The sequence below is a fragment of the Solanum verrucosum genome, unplaced genomic scaffold (assembly GCF_900185275.1).
Source record: "Solanum verrucosum unplaced genomic scaffold, falcon-dt-bn FXZP01000268.1, whole genome shotgun sequence".
In the NCBI taxonomy this organism is placed as follows: domain Eukaryota; kingdom Viridiplantae; phylum Streptophyta; class Magnoliopsida; order Solanales; family Solanaceae; genus Solanum; species Solanum verrucosum.
In genome coordinates this window covers 3,155,970-3,176,676 of record NW_026019957.1, presented here as the reverse complement: position 1 = coordinate 3,176,676, position 20,707 = coordinate 3,155,970, and the positions used below count along the sequence as shown (strand labels likewise).

Here is a 20,707-nt window from a genome sequence, read left to right as displayed (position 1 = left end):
ACAAAGAATTGTTCAAATCTAACACATAAAAATGTTGTTGTGGCCTTTTGTTTGTAATTCTATCTTCAACCCATTGTATTGATTCTTGATGACAAAATTAATCGTAGAATTGAAAATCTTGATAATTATGACACTTAGTTGAATTTGATCTGTTCTTGAATTTACCTTAGAGAAGAAAGATATGATTTTTAGTGATTAAAAAAATTCAGAGAATTTGATTGGAGCTCCATTTTTGGTGGATACTTAGTTGGTTTTATGTAATAGTAACCACTACTAGTATTAATTATCATAACAAACTTCTAGTTTCAATTTTGATTTTAGTTCTTAGAATATTTGACCACTATATTTAATGTTTATCAAAATTATTACTTCATCTATCTCATTTTAGGTGAAGTTGTTTAACTCGACACTGAGTTTAAGTAATACAAATTTTTAAAACTTTTGATCTAAAAATGAATGATAGAAAATTGTGTTGTAATAAATCATTTTATTAAGGATAAAATGAGCATTTTAAAGTTAAATTGTTACTTCTTTTTGGGACTGACTAAAAAGAAAGTAAGTAATATAAATTGAGACAGAGGGAGTAGTTGTTTCATCATTTACCTATCACACGTGTTTTGTTAAACTTGTTTAATTAATTTATATTTGAGGGTAATATAATTTAAAATTAATCAAATACAACATATTTCTTTTAATATAAGAACCGAAACAATTAATTGGGACTAGAAAATCGGGAGAATGTACCAATAAGTGAGGAATAAAAATGTTATTATATTTTAAATTATATATGATACACTCCATTTGGATAATTATTACTTATTTTTTATAACACTTCAATTAACGTTATTGAATATTTATCACCAGATAACTTTATTCAAATTAGAATAGATAAGAAGAAATCACATATTTTACTCACTAAATATCTATTACCAGATAACTTTATTCAAATTAGAACAAATAAGAAGAAATCAGATTTTACTCACTAAGAAAAGAATAGTGCTAAAAAAAAAAGAAGACCTATTTGAAATCATATACTTTTAAATAAGTTGTGAATATGCACACCAAGTAAGAGAAAAAGAAGAAGATTTAAAAAAAAAAAAGATTTTGTATAAAGTATACCAAAAATAGATAATTACAAATTCAAAATATTTTATAAAACGAGAGCTGTTGACCGTACTTCAACTAATATACACGCTAAATTGAATCAGATTAATTTGATATTTTAAAATTTAAAATTTAAATATTTAAAAACTATACGAAAATTACCATAAATTACAATCCTAAATAAAATAAAAAAAACAGAAAAACTTAATTAATCAAACGTGAATTTGTTTTCTTACTTGAGTTAATCAAATTTAATGTAAAATACCTTTCTAAACCTTCAATAACACAAAGACTTGACAGACAAGTTACATTATTTTTCCTCTTCTGTTAGAACTAGGAAAACTTTAGTATAACTATAAAATAACTTGAATATTCCGTGTATAATAATATCAAAAAAATTATACAATTCTCTATAGTTGTGTTGTTTTCTTGTGAATTAGAGTTGTGGTGCAAGAAAATAATACTTGTTGTGAGTTTGATGATCAATGGACGAAAAATATGAATGACTCTTCATCTTCTTGTGTTACACATGAATGTGTAATTTCTTTAGAAGATGAAGAAAAAGAAGAAGAGCTGAAGAGGGAAAAACGCGAAGAGTTGATTCGAAAAGTGAAGGAAAAAAGAAAGAATGAGGTTTGTGTTGATGCTATTGAACACTTATATTACCTTATTCCTTGTAGGAAGAGAAGCAAAATACATAGAGAGTCGAGGTACAAATTTCGAGGTACCTCGACTCTCATAGTTCGTGAAGAGAATGAATTTAGTGATACAGTTAAAGATTTCGAGGTTCCAACAATCCCAAAGATTGAATCTTTGAGTATGATCACCACAGAGCCAATCGAAAAAATTCAAGATTTCGAGGTTGCAGTAATCCCAAAGATTGAATCTTTGAGTGTGATCACCACAGAGCCAATTGAAAAAATTCAAGATTTCGAGGTTCCAGTAATCCCAAAGATTGAATCTTTCACCACAGAGCCAATTGAGAAAGTTGAAGAAAAAGCCGAGAAAATGCTTCAGTTCAAAAGGCGAAACAGAGTTTCACAAGCTGTTCTGCCAGAGGAGTTGAAGAAGAAGATTCAAGAATTAGGGGTTTCGATATCTCAAGTGTCGTTAGTGATTGAGAAGCCACTTTATAGTACTGATTTAAGTGAGAAACACATGCGTTTATCGATACCAGTGAAGCAAGTTGTTAATCCTGATGAATTCTTGAATGCACAAGAGAAGGAGATTTTGGATACAAGAGATAGTTGCAACAGAATGTCCAAGATAAAGTTCAATTTGATTGAGCCATCACTTGAAGTATGCAACATTTATTTGGCTAAGTGGTCAATGAATTCAAGTTCTAGTTATGTGTTGTTGAATGACTGGATGTCAGTGCACCAGAGAAATGGTCTCAAGGTTAATATGATGGTGCAGTTATGGTTTTTTCGTAAGGACGAAAATCGATGGCTGGCACTTGTTGTGGTTCCTGATGATCAATGCAGCACTTAAATGTTCAATGTACTAGGCTAAAGTTTGGACATGTCTAATTATAACTACGTTTTTAGTACAGGTGTTCACTGATATTGTATAATAAACTTCACTCTTTTCCTTTTTGTTGAACCTGATAACACTACTGTGTGACATGTTCTGTAGTTTTTACTCTTTTCCTTTTTATTGAATATTTGGTTCAATTATTTGCTTATGTAGTTTTCTCTGCTTAGTTTTGTTACCTGGCATTTGGTTTGCATATGTGTGTTGATTACAGGCAGATGCGGCGTCTAATGAGGTTTATGGACAAGTCTCACTAGTTCCTGACAATCAGGTATTATGTGCTTCCATTGTTGATTTGGATGTGTTATTCTAACGGCTTAAATTTAGTTCCTTTAGGTGAAATTTGGGGCTGTTTCAGTGATTTGCAATTGCTATTTTGGGTGCAGTTGTGGTGCTTTATGGTGGTTGTTTTGGTGCAAATCTAATACTGTTTTAGAGGCTATTCAGATGCTGCTGTTTTGGTGCAATTCCGATGTTGTTTCGATACTTTTCTGCTGCAATTTTAGTGCAGTTTTGAATCTTTCTGCTCTGCTGTTTTGGTGCAATTTGTGTTGTATTATTGTTGTATATCTAGTCCAGCTCTTTTGGTGCATTTTTTGTGCTGTTCTGGTGAAATCATGATGTTGTTTTGATGAAGTTTTGCTGCAATTTTTAGTGTTGCTCTAGTGCGAAAATCTGATATAATTTTGATTCTCTTGGTCCCTTGTAAATACAAGAGATAAAGGCATAAGTATCCTTTTGGATTATGATCGAAATTTTAGTGACACATTTTAATTAAACTAAGGTTCTATTATCCCAAATTCATTCTTTTTGTAATTTTGTACACTTTTTTGGCTTATGTGACTCCAAACCTCTCTCACGCGCCTCAGCTACGTGGAGTCACGGAGTGTGTCACATAAGCCAAAAAGTGTATAAAATTACAAAACAAATGAGCTCGAGGCAATATGACCTTAGTTTAGTTAAGATGTGTTTCTGGAATTACGGTCATTGTCTAGAAGATACTTGTGCCTTATTCCTAAATACAAGAGACTCGACTTTTTATGAATTGAAATACTTATCATGAAATATGTTCTGTCCTAACTAGCTTTAATTCTATTTATATTATAATGAAGAAATGTATATTTCATCTTTGGCCAATGTGTAATACTTCATCTTTAGAATGTATAGCTTATTTGCACCATCGACACATAAAATATCAAAATTTTCAAATCAACTTCTCAACAAATTGAAATCTAAAGATTGAAGAATAACTAGAATTTCCATTAAAAATGAACTTAATCCATATATTTTGGAATCAAAATCACTTTGTTTTTATTTCCTTTCTTCATATACATTTATGTAATTAATATAATAATAATCTTGAAATAGTTTTATATAAACTGTAACTTATTCTAATGAGAATTCTAATACTAGTGAAATTATCTGCCTTGCCTTAAAATAACTTTGTTCTTTCTTATTTGAAAAAAGGTCAAAAATGTTTTTAAGGTAAAATTTATACTCCATTTATCCTCCATTAAAATTTGACTCCATACCATAAACGATTTAAACATTATTTAGCTGGATCAGATATATACACACTTATTTGATTTTAATTTAGTTCCTACTTTTATAATTATACAACAACTTGGTTAAAATGTAGGGAATTTTCTCACTAATATAAGGTATTACGTCCAACATATTTTGTGCCTTTTAATGCCACTTAATTACAAGTGTAACCTCTTACATGTAGTTGTTTTTGTTGATTATTTTTTTTTTACAAAAATCTTAAACATTTTTGTAGATTATAAATTTGTGTCGAGGAAGTAATAATTAAGATAAAAAAATATTACAACAATTATTATGTTTGATTGCAATATATGAGTGCTATATTCTCTATGATTTTTTTGATTTTTTTTTTCGAACATAAATTTAAGAGTTTTTGAGCTTAACATTGAATCTTGGTGAACTTGATTTTCATCCATGAGCTCTATCTAGCTTCTTGTTAGAATTTTGGTCCTTTTTTCGAAATTATGAGGACCCTTATATATAGTTGTAGAATGAAACATGCTTCTTTTGCTCTATCATATTTAAGTAACATGACAATATTTGATTGACCGGTACATGTCACTTGTATACACATAAGTCATTTGCGGTCCCTTAAAGTTGTTCGCATAATTCACTTAGACACCTCAACTAGGGGTTGTACCTATTGAACATCTCTACCCTTCAATACATGTACCTATTTAATACTTTTTGATGACATGGCATTATAAGTGTAATACACATTTAAGAGGCGTGTGAAGCCAAAAAAATCTTTTTATGGACCAATAAAAAATGAATACGTCAACAAAAGAAAAATCATAATATGAACATATTTTTTTTTAAAGAAAAAATGGCAGTTCTTCCCCAATTCATCTTTCCCAATGGGACTTTTCAATTCAATAGTATTACCTAGAACCCTCGTCCACCATTCCTTTTACACCATCGACACACCCCTTTCTCAAATAATCCATCATTCTTTCTTTCTAGCATCATTCCGCCATTATCAATATCATGGTTGTTGTTATCGTCATCGGAAAACGTTAATTAAATAAATAACCAATCAAAACACAATAAATCAAAAGAGTTTATTGATAAAGATTTTCATTTGAGTTGTGAAAAAGAATTTCATCAAAAACAAAAATCAAATAGAGTTAAAAATAATTCTGGCGAAACTCCATTTTTTCTGACAAAACTAATACGAATATGAAATTATTTTCTTTGAAATCGTTAAAGAGTTCAAAAGGTGGAGTGAGGATGATTATCAGAGTGCACATGGTTTTAACCGACGACCATTGTGTGTGTTCTGACAGAAAAAAATGGGGAAGAATGGACGTCGGGGGTGGGTGCGTTGTTCTGGGCTTCTGCAAAAGGGAAAGAAATGTTTTTTTTTTTTGAAAACATAGGTTTTAGAGTATTTCCTATATTATGGGCCCCAATACCACATGTCATTTTTTCATTAGTTATTATGCCACGTCAGTGGCGAGTGTATGACACACAATTTTTAATTTTTGTTTATTGTCAAAAAATGTTCTATAGATATTTTTTTTGACTAATAAAAGTGTTCAATCGGAACAAACCTAAGATAATGTGTCTAAGTGGATTATGCGAATAACTTTAAGGGATCGCAGATGAATTAAGACCATATTTTTATTATTAACCTTTCATTTTGCCGGACATGCTATGTCATTTGGACATGTTACATGATCATATTAGCTTTGGCATACCATGTCATTTGACATATGACATCAAATTGAACCTCTACAATAAAATGACATATTTGAACTTAACAATTTGTGTTCATCATTTGGAACTCAGTTTGACGAGCTAGTTCATTAAAATCAAACTTTTTAATTAAATTCATATTTATTTAACTTAACTAATTAATTTAATTATATTAATTTATAATATGTATTTAAACTAGTATATTCTAAATTTAATTTAGTTCAAATTATTTTATGAATTTGAATTCGATAAAATTTCAAAATGATTACAACTCTATCTAGTTGTATAAATTCATTTTTCTTCAAACAAAAAAAATAAAGGTGAACATAACATGGTGCTTGTTGAGTATCCCGTATTTTCATCCAAATTAAAAAATAAAAAATCAACCAAATTAAAAATCTACACAAATTTAATTCTCTTTTAGCCCAAATTATAAATTTCTCTCAATCGATTTCAGCAAAGCCCAAAGGTATGTTCTTCAATGGCTGAATCTTGAACTGATTGATGTGTAGAAATCGCTTTTCCCAATTTTCTGGGTTCATTTTGACATTGTTGATTTCTCAATTTTGTTGTTTTCTTGGCTGTTGATTCATAGATTTGATAGATTGTAACTTTTTCATCCCTAGTTGAAATTTTTGTTTATTAAGCAAAAAAATTGAATAGAAATGAAACCCATATACAACAAGAGCAGAAACCCCCAAACCCATCTTCGTTATGGCCTCAAAACCTCACATTTAGGTATTTTCCATTTGTGTGTACTTCAAAAGTCGTCAAAGTTTGGTTTTACAATTGGGTAATGCAATTTGTAGATGGAGATTTAGTTTCTTGTTGTAAGTGGATAGGTAAAATGGTAGATGTGACCTTAAAGTTCGATCGAGTGTAGAGAAACCTCTAGATGAATGCTCAATTCATAACATAAAATTTCAAAGAGTTTGAATGCCCATTATGAGCATTGTAGTTCTAGTACTGGTCGGCTATGTTGCTCGGATTCTTCAAAGATATCATCGGATACGTGTTGAGTTTCATTTTAAGGGACATTTGAGGAACCAATACAAGCTAGAAGCTATGTAGGATTGACAAAGAGAGGAAGACAATATGAGAACTACACCATTGTTTTATCTTTTGGGTTGTCTGAAATGAAAGAAATAGAAGAATGTTCCATATAGAGAAAGTGTAACATTTTGTTCACTTCTTTGGTGTGAAGAGAAAATCACTACTTCTATAGATGATTTGGATTACTTGCTAGTTAACTGTGGTTGAGTTGAGCCACTCATAATCCTTTGTACATATTTCTCCTACCAACTGTGTGTTTAATGAATAAATTCTTTGGTTTATCATAAAGAAAATTCTGACAATTGGGAGGGGTTAAACAAGGTATCTGATAATAAAATAACATTTTCTTTTATGATATGATGGCAACATTTCGCTTTGTACACCTTTAGAGTAATCCGTTATTTAATACCTCAATATTTTCAGTAACTTATAGACTTTTTTGCGAGACTATTGTCATCTGCACCTTCTTCTAGATTTACTTGTTATCATATGATTATTTCTTGGATTTAAGGAGAAGTCATTGAATTCGATTACAGTGATTTGTTGTGTTGAATAGTGTGTTGAAATTTGGATGGGAAAGAAGACAAGTGGAATGAGATGCGAATTGTGGATGGGTGATTAAGACTACCTTTACATTAGTTGAATAGTGCATTTTTGGTGCATTTTTGCTGCAATTTTTAGTGTTGTTCTAGTGCCAAAATCTGATATAATTTTGATTCTTTTGGTCCCTTGTAAATACAAGAGATAAGGCATAAGTATCCCTTTGGATTATAACCGAAATTTCAGAGACACACCTTAATTAAACTAAGGTTCTATTATTCCAAAACTCATTCTTTTTGTAATTTTGTACACCTTTTTGGCTTATGTGGCATCTAACATCTCCCACGCGCCTCAACTACGTGGAGTCACGGAGTGTGTCACGTAAGCCAAAAGGTGTATAAAATTACAAAACAAATGAGTTCAAGGCAATAAGGCCTTAGTTTAGTTAAGATGTGTCTTTGAGATTACGGTCATTGTCCAGGAGGTACTTGTGCCTTATCCCTAAATACAAGAGACTCAACTTTTTATAAATTGAAATACTTATCGTGAAGTATGTTATGTCCTAACTAGCTTTAATTCTATTTATATCATAATGAAGAAATAATTGACCAATGTGTAATACTTCATCTTTAGAATGTATAACATATTTGCACCGTCAAACACAAAAATTTTCAAGTTAACTTCTCAACAAATTGAAATCTAACAAACATTACATACTCATTCATACCAAAATCATATATCATATATATATATAAAAGAGAACTGTAAATCCGCCTACGTGGCGCCACCACAAACCAGATTTCCCTGTTAATTTATTTATTTCCAAAACTTGCCTTCCCCTTTCATGAAAAGTTGTAACTTTTATGAACAATTGCAACTTTAATGAAGAGTTGCGACTTTTATGAAAAGTTGTGACTGTTATGAAAAGTTGTGACTTTAATGAAAAGTTGCGACTTTTATGAAAAGTTGCGACTTTTATGAAAGGTTGTGACTTTTATGAAAGGTTGTAACATTTCCGAAGGGTTGCAACTTTTCCAAATAGTTTTAACCTTTCTGATAAGTCACAATAAACATTTGTTCACGTTACCCTTTGTTGTCTATAAATAGAGGGATTTCCTCTCATTTTAAAATAACGAAAACTCTAAACCTCTTTTTCTACTTCTTCTTCTTCACAATTAAATATTTGTTTACTTTGCTCCTGTTGAGTGGCTCACTGAACCATTACTTATGTTACAGATCCTGGTATGTATTTTTACAATCATTAATTTGTGCTTGTGTTATTAAGAATAAATGATATGATGTAATAATTTTCATTTTCCTTTACATTCTTAATGTTTGTTACTATGTAATCTTGTATGTAAGATAATATAGTATTTTAGTTTTAATGCCTTATAGGTTTTAAGTATTATTTTATAAATTCCGTGACATTAAATTTCCGCCGAAGCGCAGATAATTTTACTAGTTCATTATATCGCAAATGAAAAGATACATTTTCCTATACTACAACAACAATATTCAATTGAATTTAAAAGGTGAAAGAATAACTGGAATTTCCATTCAAAAGAAAACTTAACACGTATATTTTGGAATCAAAATTAGTTTGTTTTATTTCCTTTCTTTATATACATTTATGTTATTAACATAATAATAATCTTAAAAGAATTTTATATAAACTATGATTAGAACTTTTTCTAACGAGAATTTTAATACTAGTGAAATTATCTGCCCTGCTCTAAAATTACGAAAAATGATCAAAAATATTATTCAAGTATGTGAAATTTATAACATTTTTCCTCCATTAAAATTTTGACTCCATGTCTCCATCATGTCATAAACGTTATATAATTGAACCAAATATATACCGCTTATTTGATTTTAATTTAGTTCCTAATCGACAAAGTTGAGGGGTAACCTTTTCCCAATTAAAAATCTACACAAATTTAATACCCTTTTAGCCCATATTGCAAATAATAATTAGAATTCCCTTCCCTTCTCTCATCTCTCTCAACAAAGCTCAAAGGTATGTTCTTCAATTGCTGAATCTTCAACTGATTGGTGTGTATAAATTATCCCTTTTCCCAATTTTCTGGGCTCATTTTGACATTGTTGATTTCTCAATTTTTGTTGTTTTCATGGCTGTTGATTCATATATTTTTCTGGATTGTAACTTTTTAATCCCTAGTTGAGATTTTTGTTTATTAAGCAAAAGATTTCAATAGAAATGAAACCCATATACAATAAGAACAGAAACCCCCAAACCCATCTTCTGTATGGCCTCAAAACCTCACATTTAGGTATTTTCCATTTGTGTGTACTTCAAAAGTCGTCAAAGTTTGGTTTTACAATTGGGTAATGCAATTTGTAGATGGAGGTTTAGTTTCTTGTTGTAAGTGGATAGGTAGAATGGTAGATGTGACCTTAAAGTTCGATCGAGTGTAGAGAAACCTCTAGATGAATGCTTAATTCATAACATAAAATTTCAAGAGTTTGAATGCCCATTATGAACATTGTAGTTCTAGTGCTGGTCGGCTATGTTGCTCGGATTCTTCACAAATATCACCGGGTGCGTGTTGAGTTTCATTTTAAGGGACATTTGAGGAAACAATACAAGCTAGAAGCTATGTAGGATTGACAAAGAGAGGAAGGCAATATGAGAACTACACCATTGTTTATCTTTTGGGTTGTCTGAAATGAAAGAAATAGAATAATGTTCCATAATAGAGAAAGTGTAACATTTTGTTCACTTCTTTGGTGTGAAGAGAAAATCACTACTTCTATAGATGATTTGGATTACTTGCTAGTTAACTGTGGTTGAGCCACTCATAATCCTTTGTACATATTTCTCCTACCAACTGTGTTTAATGAATAAATTCTTTGGTTTATCATAAAGAAAATTCTGACAATTGGGAGGGGTTAAACAAGGTATCTGATAATAAACTAACAAATTTTCTCATATGATATGATGGTAACAGTTCACTTTGTAACCTTCAGAGTAATCCGTTATTAAATACCTCAATATTTTCAGTAACTTATAGACTTTTTTGCGAGACTATTGTCATCTGCACCTTCTTCTAGATTTACTTGTTATCATGATTATTTCTTGGGTTTAAGGAGAAGTCATTGAAATTTGACTACAGTGATTTGTTGTGTTGAATAGTGTGTTGAAATTTGGATGGGAAAGAAGACAAGTGGAATGAGATGCGAATTGTGGATGGATGATTAAGACTACCTTAACATTAGTTGAATAAGTTAGTTTATATGTTGTCTCTGCTGTGTATAGTGGACAAGTTAATTGTTTTATTTGCAGCATGATTTTGCTTTGTTTGCAGCTTTCTTTGTTTCTTCAATATCTTCAAAACTCATGGATGATTTGCATGCTGTCCACATGTTTAAGTTTTATGTTTGAATTCTGGCTTATTTTGATATTCATTCTCTATGGCTAATAGGTTTCTTTTTAGGACAGTTACAAGCTTTTGATCTGGCAATTGGTCTCGCTGTAGGTTAATTTCCAGTTTCCTGATTTGGGTTTATCTTGTACCGAACTTCACAATGGTAAGTCGGAACTTTTACTCATGTTATATTTTGCGTAAAACACATTAATCCCCTCCCTATTACAATTGTGTTTTTCTTATAATTATAATCAGAATCGTTATTTTGTCTGACCAACAAAGTCTATGTATACCATTCTTTTATATGTACTCAGAAATGCATTTCAATAGCTGTTAATCCTGGTAATTGTTTTTTATTAGATTAGGATTTCTCATTTCGACTCTTCACCTATGTGAACTTGACAGCCTTATGAGTTTTTGTTGCATCTCTTTATGTTTTTATACATGCCAAATGTGCTTGCAAGAGAGAGGAATGCCAAAATGGTGGATCTGCCTTGTAAAGCAGACTTAAAGACATGTTAACTGATACTTGGCCTGGAGAGAAAAGATTATTGGTTTGTCTAAGGTTTTCTCATAAAAATTGTGGAGGTGTGTGGGAAGATGGATTGTTAGAGATCCATAGCAGCATCTGGAATGAGTCGAGAGACATGCTACTCAAGCTTAACGATGGCTGGTTACTAGGTTATCAGCACATCACACAGTCGTATAAATTTCATGCCACTACATATATGCATAACTTTGGTAAAAAGAATTGGATGGGAATGGATTTAATATTGTTTCTCTCTTCTCCATTTCTTGCATTATTCTCATCTGAGTAACTGTTCAAGTAATCGTAATCAATAGTCACTGTAGGTTTTGTGTCGTAGCCAAGGAGAAAGACTCAATCTTGGGTCTATTTTCCAGGTTCAAACTCCGAGACAATTGTACAGGGTAGAACTTGAAACCCAGGAAAATCTCATATCAATAGAACACGGGAGAGAGAGATGTTGTGTACCTTAGACCCTAGAGATGCGATTTAAAAGTCGTGTGTGCCTAGGTCTAAAACGGATAATATCAGTAGTGGTTGGGTGTTACGGATGGTGTCAAAGTCACTCGCTTGTAACAGGGGCAAACCTCTGCTTCAAGTGAGTTTAGGCTAATTCCATATCTTTAAGATGATGGTGGGCAAACCTCAGCGAGGATGCTGAGTCCCTAAGGCGGGATAGGCACCAGACAAATCCCTCATCGGTAAAACACAGGCGAGAGATGTTGGGTAAACAAGGAAGCAAGGCTTAGACCCTAGTGATGCGTTTTAATCTTGGGGGGCCTAGACAAAGTGGACAATAATACTAGTCGACGGGGCTGTTACATATAGGTGGAAGAAAATTTATACTATAGTCATGTCTCATATCGCCTCAAGCCAGGAGGAAATCAGAACACAGCAAAACAGAACAAATCAGAAGAATTACGCTTGAATAAAAATTATTGTTTCCAACACAAATTCCCCACCAAAAGTGGTTATTTTGGGACATAAGCTTGGATAGTGTCACAGTTTTGGAAATGAGTTCCTATTCCTTTTCCGTATTCTCTCCTGAACCTAGTGGCTACTGCACACATAGAAATGTGAAAGCAAACAAGACTTATTCTGAGTATTGCTCTAACAGTTCATTTTCTTGTTACAGGCTGCAAGAATCCTTGCTAATATAATTGTCATGGGCTCTGCAATATTGGCACGGTCTTTTGTTCAAGCATATCGTCAGGCACTGGCTAGTAAGTACTTTCTTACACCTTTTCCTCTCATCTTGCCATCAATTGATATAGGTGACTAATCTGGAGAGTTTGGTTTGAATAAACATTTCAACAGCTATTTCAGCATACTTGTTTTTATATATATGACCGTTGTGCAAGTCCTGAGGTAAGCAATGGTCAATTGCTAATTAAACATACCATGAATCAGCCTATGTTGCTCAGACTCTCCTAAAATGTTGCTGCAACTGTGCCAGATCCTCTAAAAATGCTCTATTTTTTGGAGGATCCGACACACAACCATTGACACTTTTGAAGAGTCTGAGCAACACATGAATCAGCAGTGAGCACTTCTTAACTCTAATATTTCATTCCAAGAAACTGTAGATCAGTGTTAAAAAAATGGGTCTATCAATTTATTTATTTTTTAATGGTCTATCAACTGATTCACATCATTACTCCTCGTTCTAGAACTCCGGCTTATGTCACTTAGAGTGTCATGTGGTCTGATTATCTTATCCCGAGCGTATACTACATTTTTATACTTGCTTTTACCAAATGATGGCAGATGCCTCTAGGAATGGGGTTGCTCAAGAAGCAGTACAGAATATGAAAAGAGCTAGTAAAACCATGACTGATGTAGAGGCAAGGCAGATTCTTGGTGTCACTGAGAATGCATCATGGGAAGAAATCATGCAGGTTAGTCTAGTGCAGTGATATTTAGTAGTGGATGCTGCTATTCGTGTACGTGTGACCTCAATTTTGCTTCTTTCTGCAGAGATATGATAACTTGTTTGAGCGAAATGCTAAAAATGGAAGCTTTTACCTTCAGTCAAAGGTTCATAGAGCTAAAGAGTGTTTGGAAGTAATTCACCAACCTAAAGAACCAGAGGAAAAATAAACAACTTTGTTCAGCATGTTTAGTGTATAGCTAGCTCTGCTGCATAGTTGGTTTACCTATAGTCAGTTTGTAGTTTTTTGTTGTGAGAAAAACTGTAAATTATTTTTGATGTAGGAATCGATTTTACTGAAGTAACTTGAGGTTACTATTCAAGTTTCATGTGTGGTAGATCTGGAATATACAAAAACATTGTACAATAGCTGGATTTATTAAGGGTTGTTAACCATAACAAGTATGTTGACATTGTGTCAAACACAATTGACAGGTCGCAACTAGAGCTCGACCACTCACTGATAATCCTAAACCTTGAACCGTGAACCCTGAACTCTGAACCCTTACGAGGCTATCATGGTCAGAGTGTGGTTGTGGAAGAAGTCGCGTGTGCTTCCATTGACCATATGTAAATGGTGAAGCATCAAGAATTTGAAGATCTCTTCTATCTTCTAAATATGCCTTAGTTTATTCTTTGCATATAAACATGTTAAAGACTTGTTGGACCATAATTCCAACAGAAAAACAAGACAAAACAAAACCATTAACATCACTTGGACAAAATTAAAAAATTAAGAGAAATTAAAAGTGAAAAGATAGAAAAGGACATGTTTTCATCATGGCCACTTTCTTTCTCATTTCTTAATACCAAACAAAAGTGAAAAAGTAACTTTCATTCACTTTCTCATTCATCTTTCCATTCTCTATTACCAAACTCAAGTCTATTTTGAAGTGATAGAAAAAAAGAAAAGAAAAGATGTTAAGCCATCAAAGTTAACTTTTTTGGAACCATATGTTGTGTGTCATCAAAGAGCCAACATTTATCGATGTGTATTGTGGTGGAATGGTTGAAATTTTTTTACCCTTAATTAGAAGTCTCGAATTCTAACCTCTAGAAATAAAAAAAAAATATTGGTGGGGGCGTGGATCCATATGATGTGTGTCATCAAAGAGCCAACAATTATCAATATGGATTGTGGTGGAATGGTTGAAATTCTTTCATCATTAATCAGAAGTCTCAAGTTCAAACCTCTAGAAATAAATAAAAAATCCCAGTGGAGTTGTGGACCCATATGTTGTGTGTCATCAAAGAGCCAATAATTATTACTTCCTCTGTCCCATTTTATGTGAGGTAGTTTGACTCGGCATGAAGTTTAAGAAAGAAATGAAAACTTTTAAAACTTGTGTCCAAAATGAATGATAGAAATTTGTGTAGCTGTAAATCATTTCATTAAGGATAAAATAAACTTTTTATAGTTAAATTGTTACTTAATATAGAACTGTGTCATTCTTTTTGGAACTGACTAAAAATGAAAGTAAGTCATATAAATTGGGACAGAGGGAGTAACATGGATTGCACTGAGATGGTTCGAATTCCTCCACCCTTAACCATAAGTTTTGGGTTCAAATCTCTGAAAAGTGAAAAAATCTTTTTTGAAGTGCTGCTCTCCCAAAATTTAATCGAACTTCAATACGAATACCAGATAGAAAAAAAAAAAAGAGCCAACAGTTGAACGCTACGTGTAGAAAGAGGTTAGGTACTTACCAGCTACTCAAAAAGCATTAAAGTCCTATAAAGATAGAAAAAGAAATTAAAGTTAAACCACTTGTTTAACAAAAGAAAGGTAAAGATTGTGAGTCTTTATTGAAGCACATAAAGTTAATTCCAACAGAAAAATTCTTTCTTTAATAATTCCTTCCTTTATTAGTTTGCCTTCCTAATACTTCCTCCGTTCATATTTAATTGTCATGATTTTCTTTTTTAGAGTTAAATATAAGTGTGCGCTTCTCTTATAATAGAATATAATACCATCCCCTTCTTTGTGCATTCTTATTGACTTTTCTATTGCACATTCAATCTTTACTAATATAATCTTACTGATTTGTTTTCAATTGAAGTACGATAAAAATGTCTAATTACAACACGACTCATTACTTTAATATCTCAAATACTAAATACATGTTATCTTTACTTTTCATTTTTCAAACCAAGCTCTTGGTCCTTATTTTTTTAAAGAAAAAAATAACTTTGAATATTCTTTTCTTAACTTCAACCATTTTGTCCTAAAGTTTATTGATTATTTCAATTTTGAATTGAGCAACTTTTAAGTACATCTTTGGATCTATAGCAGCCTTTTAAAGGTCGGTGCAATTTGTCCCACTTATTTTTAAGAAAACCCTCGCTATTTATCTAATTTGCATATTGACCTCTTGATATGACGTTTTGAGATAATAGACGTTTTTTGAGTATTTAACCGAAAATACTAGTCAAAGGACTTGTGAATTTCTTCTAGTGGAAGAAAATATATAATTGTTGTGTAATTGACTATCAATAAATTTTACAAGATAAATAATTTTTCGTGTTTTATAACTTAAAAATTCTATCTAAAAAGATTCAAAGAACTTTTTCTTTTATTAATCATAGTCATCATATTAAAATGAAGACACTTATTTTTTCACACCTCATAATAGTTAGGAGAAGAATGAGTTAATGTGTTAATTAGCACTCCTTATAAGTGAACTTAATAGCTATGTTAAATAATTTTGTTTAAGAACATGGGATTTAGGAGGTGAGGTGGGGGAGATTGTGATATTTACATTGATCGTATAAAGAAATTTTGATGTCAATAATATCATTATAATTTTTTTTTATTATAACACGTCATTCATTTGTTTTTTAGATTATCAAAATGTGTTATTCTTTTATTAATTTTTTTTTATAAGAGATCTTCATTTAATTTTTACATAGATTCTTTTTTATTTTTATACATATAAAATCTGAAAACATCATTTCTATCTATTCAAATTATATAGGACCATCAGATTTTCTTTCCTCTTTATAAATTAATAAAATAATATAGTATAAATTATAAAAATATATTACTTAACACTTTTATTAACAATATATACACATACTTTTATTTAATTACAAACGTAATTTATAAATTACCTACATAGAAGATTAATTAATTTTTTATTTTAATTTAATTATTTAATTGCATTTTCTTCTCTCCTCTTTTTTGGGATTATGTGTCTTACTTATCTCCCCAATTAGAGTTCTTAATATAAACGTTTCTGTCTTTTCAAATATTGTTTTATTTTCTTCCTTTTTTAATCAATCAATGTAAAGTAAAAACTTTTTATGTTTTCAATAATTCACTTTTTTCTAAATTTTCATTGAGAGAAATTTCAGTCATTGTCCTTCTCTCTTCTGTTCATATTCATCGGTTAATCACTTGCACCATTTTTTTTATTTCTGCTTAAGTTCATCATTCAAGATTATATTTTCATAGTAAATTTGAGGAGGAAGCCCAGAAAAAGTTCTAGGCTTAACAAATCAATTATAGTTATTGGTTGAAGATCCAATGACAATTGTTGATGAATCAATGTAGGTATATTGTATTTATTTAATAGTTTGGTAATATAAAATGTTTGGATTCTGATTATCGCTCTATTTTTTTTATAGTGATTGTGGTTTGAATACTTGTGCTTTCACAGAATTTGTTTGTTGAGGAGATATGAATATTTCAACGTCAATTTTTTATGCTGCAGATTTTCATTGGAGATATGAAGCATTACTTTGGATCTACGAAAAGAGGAAGATTGACACTGATACTGTTAGTGAAAGTGAATCAACTGAAAGTGGCGGTCAGTTGATTCGGAAAGGGAGGGATTGAAAAGAGCATGTTATGTTAAGAAAGAATTTTATAAAATATGGTTATTGAATTGTTGTTCTTTGTAAAATGTTATTATTACACTTTTGGATATCATCTTAATTACTATTTTCAATCAGTTTTGGTGTTTATTTTGTGTTGAATTAACTCACAAATACTTTAATTGGTATTTTCCATAAGATTTTGGTGCTTTTTTTGTATTTCGATATGTTTTGGTTCTTAGTTGTTTGTGTATATATTGTCAAGTTTAATAGTTCATTGTGTGAGGTTAGTATATTATATCAACAATTCAGCCATTAATATAATAGGCAGAATGGTAATGTATTTTCGATCAGTTTTGGTACCTATATTGTGTTTAATTAACTAAAAGATACTTTAATTGGCATGTTCGATCATTCTCTTGATTAGTTTTTGTGTTTTTATGTATTTTGATCAATTTAGATTCTTAATTGTTAGTGTATATGGTTTCAAGATATTGTGTTCATTGTTGTGTCAAACCACCTCTTTTAAGTTAATTAGTTGTATAGATATCATTGTATGAGGTTGGTATATTATACCAACAATTCAGCCATTAATATACTACCGCTTACATTTTACACTAATATTATGAAGAATATTTCAGTTTGGTGCTTATATTGTGGTTAATTAACTGACAGATACATACAATTTTGTTTATGTATATATTGTCAAAATGTGTCATTGTGCTGTCAAAATATTTTGTTTAAGCTAATTAGTTGTTTTACATATTCATCATGTGAGGTTGATATATAATAACAACAATTTAGGCATTATATATCACTAATTAATTTAAACATTAGTATCTATGTCACCAAGAAAATAACAATGTATTAAACCAATAAACTATTACCAATGTTACAACAATAATTACACCAATATTATGAACTGAGCCTTTGAATTAGCCAATCTATTTTAAATATTACATTAATATTACGTAAATCATACAAATAATAGTTTGCGCAACAACTTTTTCACAAAAAAAAAATTGTACAAACAAGTAAACACCAACGATCAATACACCAATAATATGAATTAGCCAATCAACATTAACCAATATTGTTTAAACTGCAATTAACATTCATTAAAAACATCTTTATTTCAACAAAAATTCAAAAGATTCAAATGTATACTTGTTTAAACAAAAAAAACACGAATGTTAATTTTGAGCTGCAAATTTGGGGCAAATTTTTTTGTTATACCCCGATGTACCACATTTATTATGAGTGACTTTACACCTTTTGAATTTTCCTTCGTTGAATCTCTTCTTACGATTGTTATTTGATGGTCTGCCTGGTTGTTTTCTTGCAATTGGTGGTAACATTGTCTCTTCTATAACATGTGATGGAATATTCAAAGTGCTTTTGCAAGGCAATTGTTCAAATGGGATTGCATAAGTATCTTGATAATTCTTATTACTATAATAGGTTGAACAGTAATCTTCACGATGTTGTTTCTAGTAGCAACTGCATGACTACAAGAAATCTCATCATGCTGAAATCTTCCACAACTACACATTCGAGTATTTAGACATACAGTAAATCTTTTTGCACCATTTATAACTCTACAAAGATATTCTGTTGATGAGCATACGTTCATTTGAAACCATGCTAAATTAATAATTATAAAAATTTAACATTCTACATTAATTACACCAGAAAGTAGATATATATAAACACCATAAAAGTTGACGTTTATATATTTCAATTACACAAGAAAATACACTATCTAATATACAAATACATGAACTCAAAAACTAACACGTTAGTTGGTGTTTATACAACAAATCACATACACCATATAAAATACCAATAGATGAACCACATAAATAACAAGTTAGTTTGTGTTTACATACATCACTTACACCAGAAAAATACACTATCAATTACACCAAAATTACATCCACTGTCTATTACATCAGAAAAATAAACTATCAACCACACCAAATCACACACTATGTAATAGACCAATATATGGACCAAAAAATGAATACATTAGTTGGTGTTTACATACGTCAATTACACCAGAAAATACACTATCTATTATATAAATAGATGAACCAAAAAAATAATACGTTATTTGGTTATTATATACTTCATAAAATATATAAATACACCATATCATAAACTAAAAAATAATGACGAAATTTGATGTTGATTAACAGTCTATATACACTATCAATTGCATCAAATCAACTACAACAAATACAATATCAATTACACCTAATCATCTACTAAAAAAGTACTCACAAAATTTTGGCATTAATACACCAATTTTGTCAATACACCAACAACAAATATAATATCAATTTTACCAATTAATACACAAAAATAAAATCACGAATTTCATTTTATAATCAATTAATACCATCACAATACACCAAAACAAATACAAACAAATTATAACAACGTAACTTACGATATCAATACACAATCATATACAATTATAATTTGGGAAGTGGGACCCGACTATAGTTATTAACAAAGTAATTAAACCTTCTAATCAACCCAAATCTAATCACACAAATTGGTTTTGTTCAGTGACATAAAATACACCATCATATACAATATTATTAGGTTTAGATTGCAGACTAAAATCCATTCATGATTTATTACACATATATACCTGGCGCGTCCCATCGTTCGTTGTGTTGAATTAGAATCGAAACACTATTGGTATTCATAATTGTACAATCTTTCAAAATAGGGAGGTAGAGAGTTTTGTTTTGATTAAAAAACCTTTTTTTTTTTAATTTGAGAGAATTGTGTAACCAATTTGAGTAAATCATGGAATGTAAAAGATTGGGAGAAAATCAGGGAGGTTGAGAATATCGTGGCTCATTAATACCACGATTTCTGTTTTTTTATTTATTGATTTTATAATTAATATTATTTCCTATTTTTGAAAAAAAACTATTGTTATGTAGTGGTAATTAATGTACTATATTTGTGTAGTTCAGTTTTTTGCCCTATACTTGTTGCCACAAGAGGAATATTCATTTGGTGATAAACACTATTAACATAAAATCCACATGGTTGATGTAACCAAAACACTTTTCATTAATTAACTTAATCTTTTGCTATGGTTGATGTATGATTTTGTTGGTAGCATTTTGATTGAATTCATCTACATATCTTATATATTATTGGGCAAAATGCTACCAACAAAATCATACATCAACCATAGCAAAAGATTAAGTTAATTAATGAAAAGTGTTTTGGTTACATCAACCATGTGGATTTTGTGTTAATAGTGTTTATCACCAAATGAATATTCCTCTTGTGGCAACAAGTATATTCCTTCTTTTTTCTATTTTGATGAATAAAGTTTATAGTTAGTTTATGATATTAATTTATAAAATGAAAAAAATAGGTCAAGAATTTTCATTTATTTAGAAGCAAAGTCTTTTAATTCAATATCATAGTCTTCATGTGGTGAAAATTAATCACAAATTTAAATTTTAGCAATATTAACAAAAATAATTGATAAAGTCAATTAGATAGGTCTTTGGAGAATATACCAACAAGGCTTATTCAATG

General features: G+C 30.5%; 1 protein-coding gene across 3 annotated transcripts; it reads left to right on the top strand.

The window, feature by feature from the left end:
- Positions 1–9,473: 9,473 nt before the first annotated feature.
- LOC125814694 (mitochondrial import inner membrane translocase subunit PAM16 like 2-like) lies at positions 9,474–13,755 on the top strand. 3 transcript variants are annotated; one of them, XM_049494167.1, is made up of 5 exons: positions 9,474–9,493; positions 10,937–11,025; positions 12,524–12,611; positions 13,156–13,286; positions 13,366–13,755. In XM_049494167.1, the coding sequence occupies exons 2-5, from the start codon at positions 11,023–11,025 to the stop codon at positions 13,486–13,488; spliced, it is 345 nt and encodes a 114-aa protein (XP_049350124.1). In that variant the 5' UTR covers positions 9,474–9,493; positions 10,937–11,022; the 3' UTR covers positions 13,489–13,755. The 3 variants fall into 3 exon arrangements, with proteins under 3 accessions (XP_049350124.1, XP_049350123.1, XP_049350125.1); XM_049494166.1 differs by having other exon boundaries at positions 10,932–11,025; XM_049494168.1 differs by having other exon boundaries at positions 9,476–9,493; positions 10,920–11,025.
- The last annotated feature ends 6,952 nt before the right edge of the window (positions 13,756–20,707 follow it).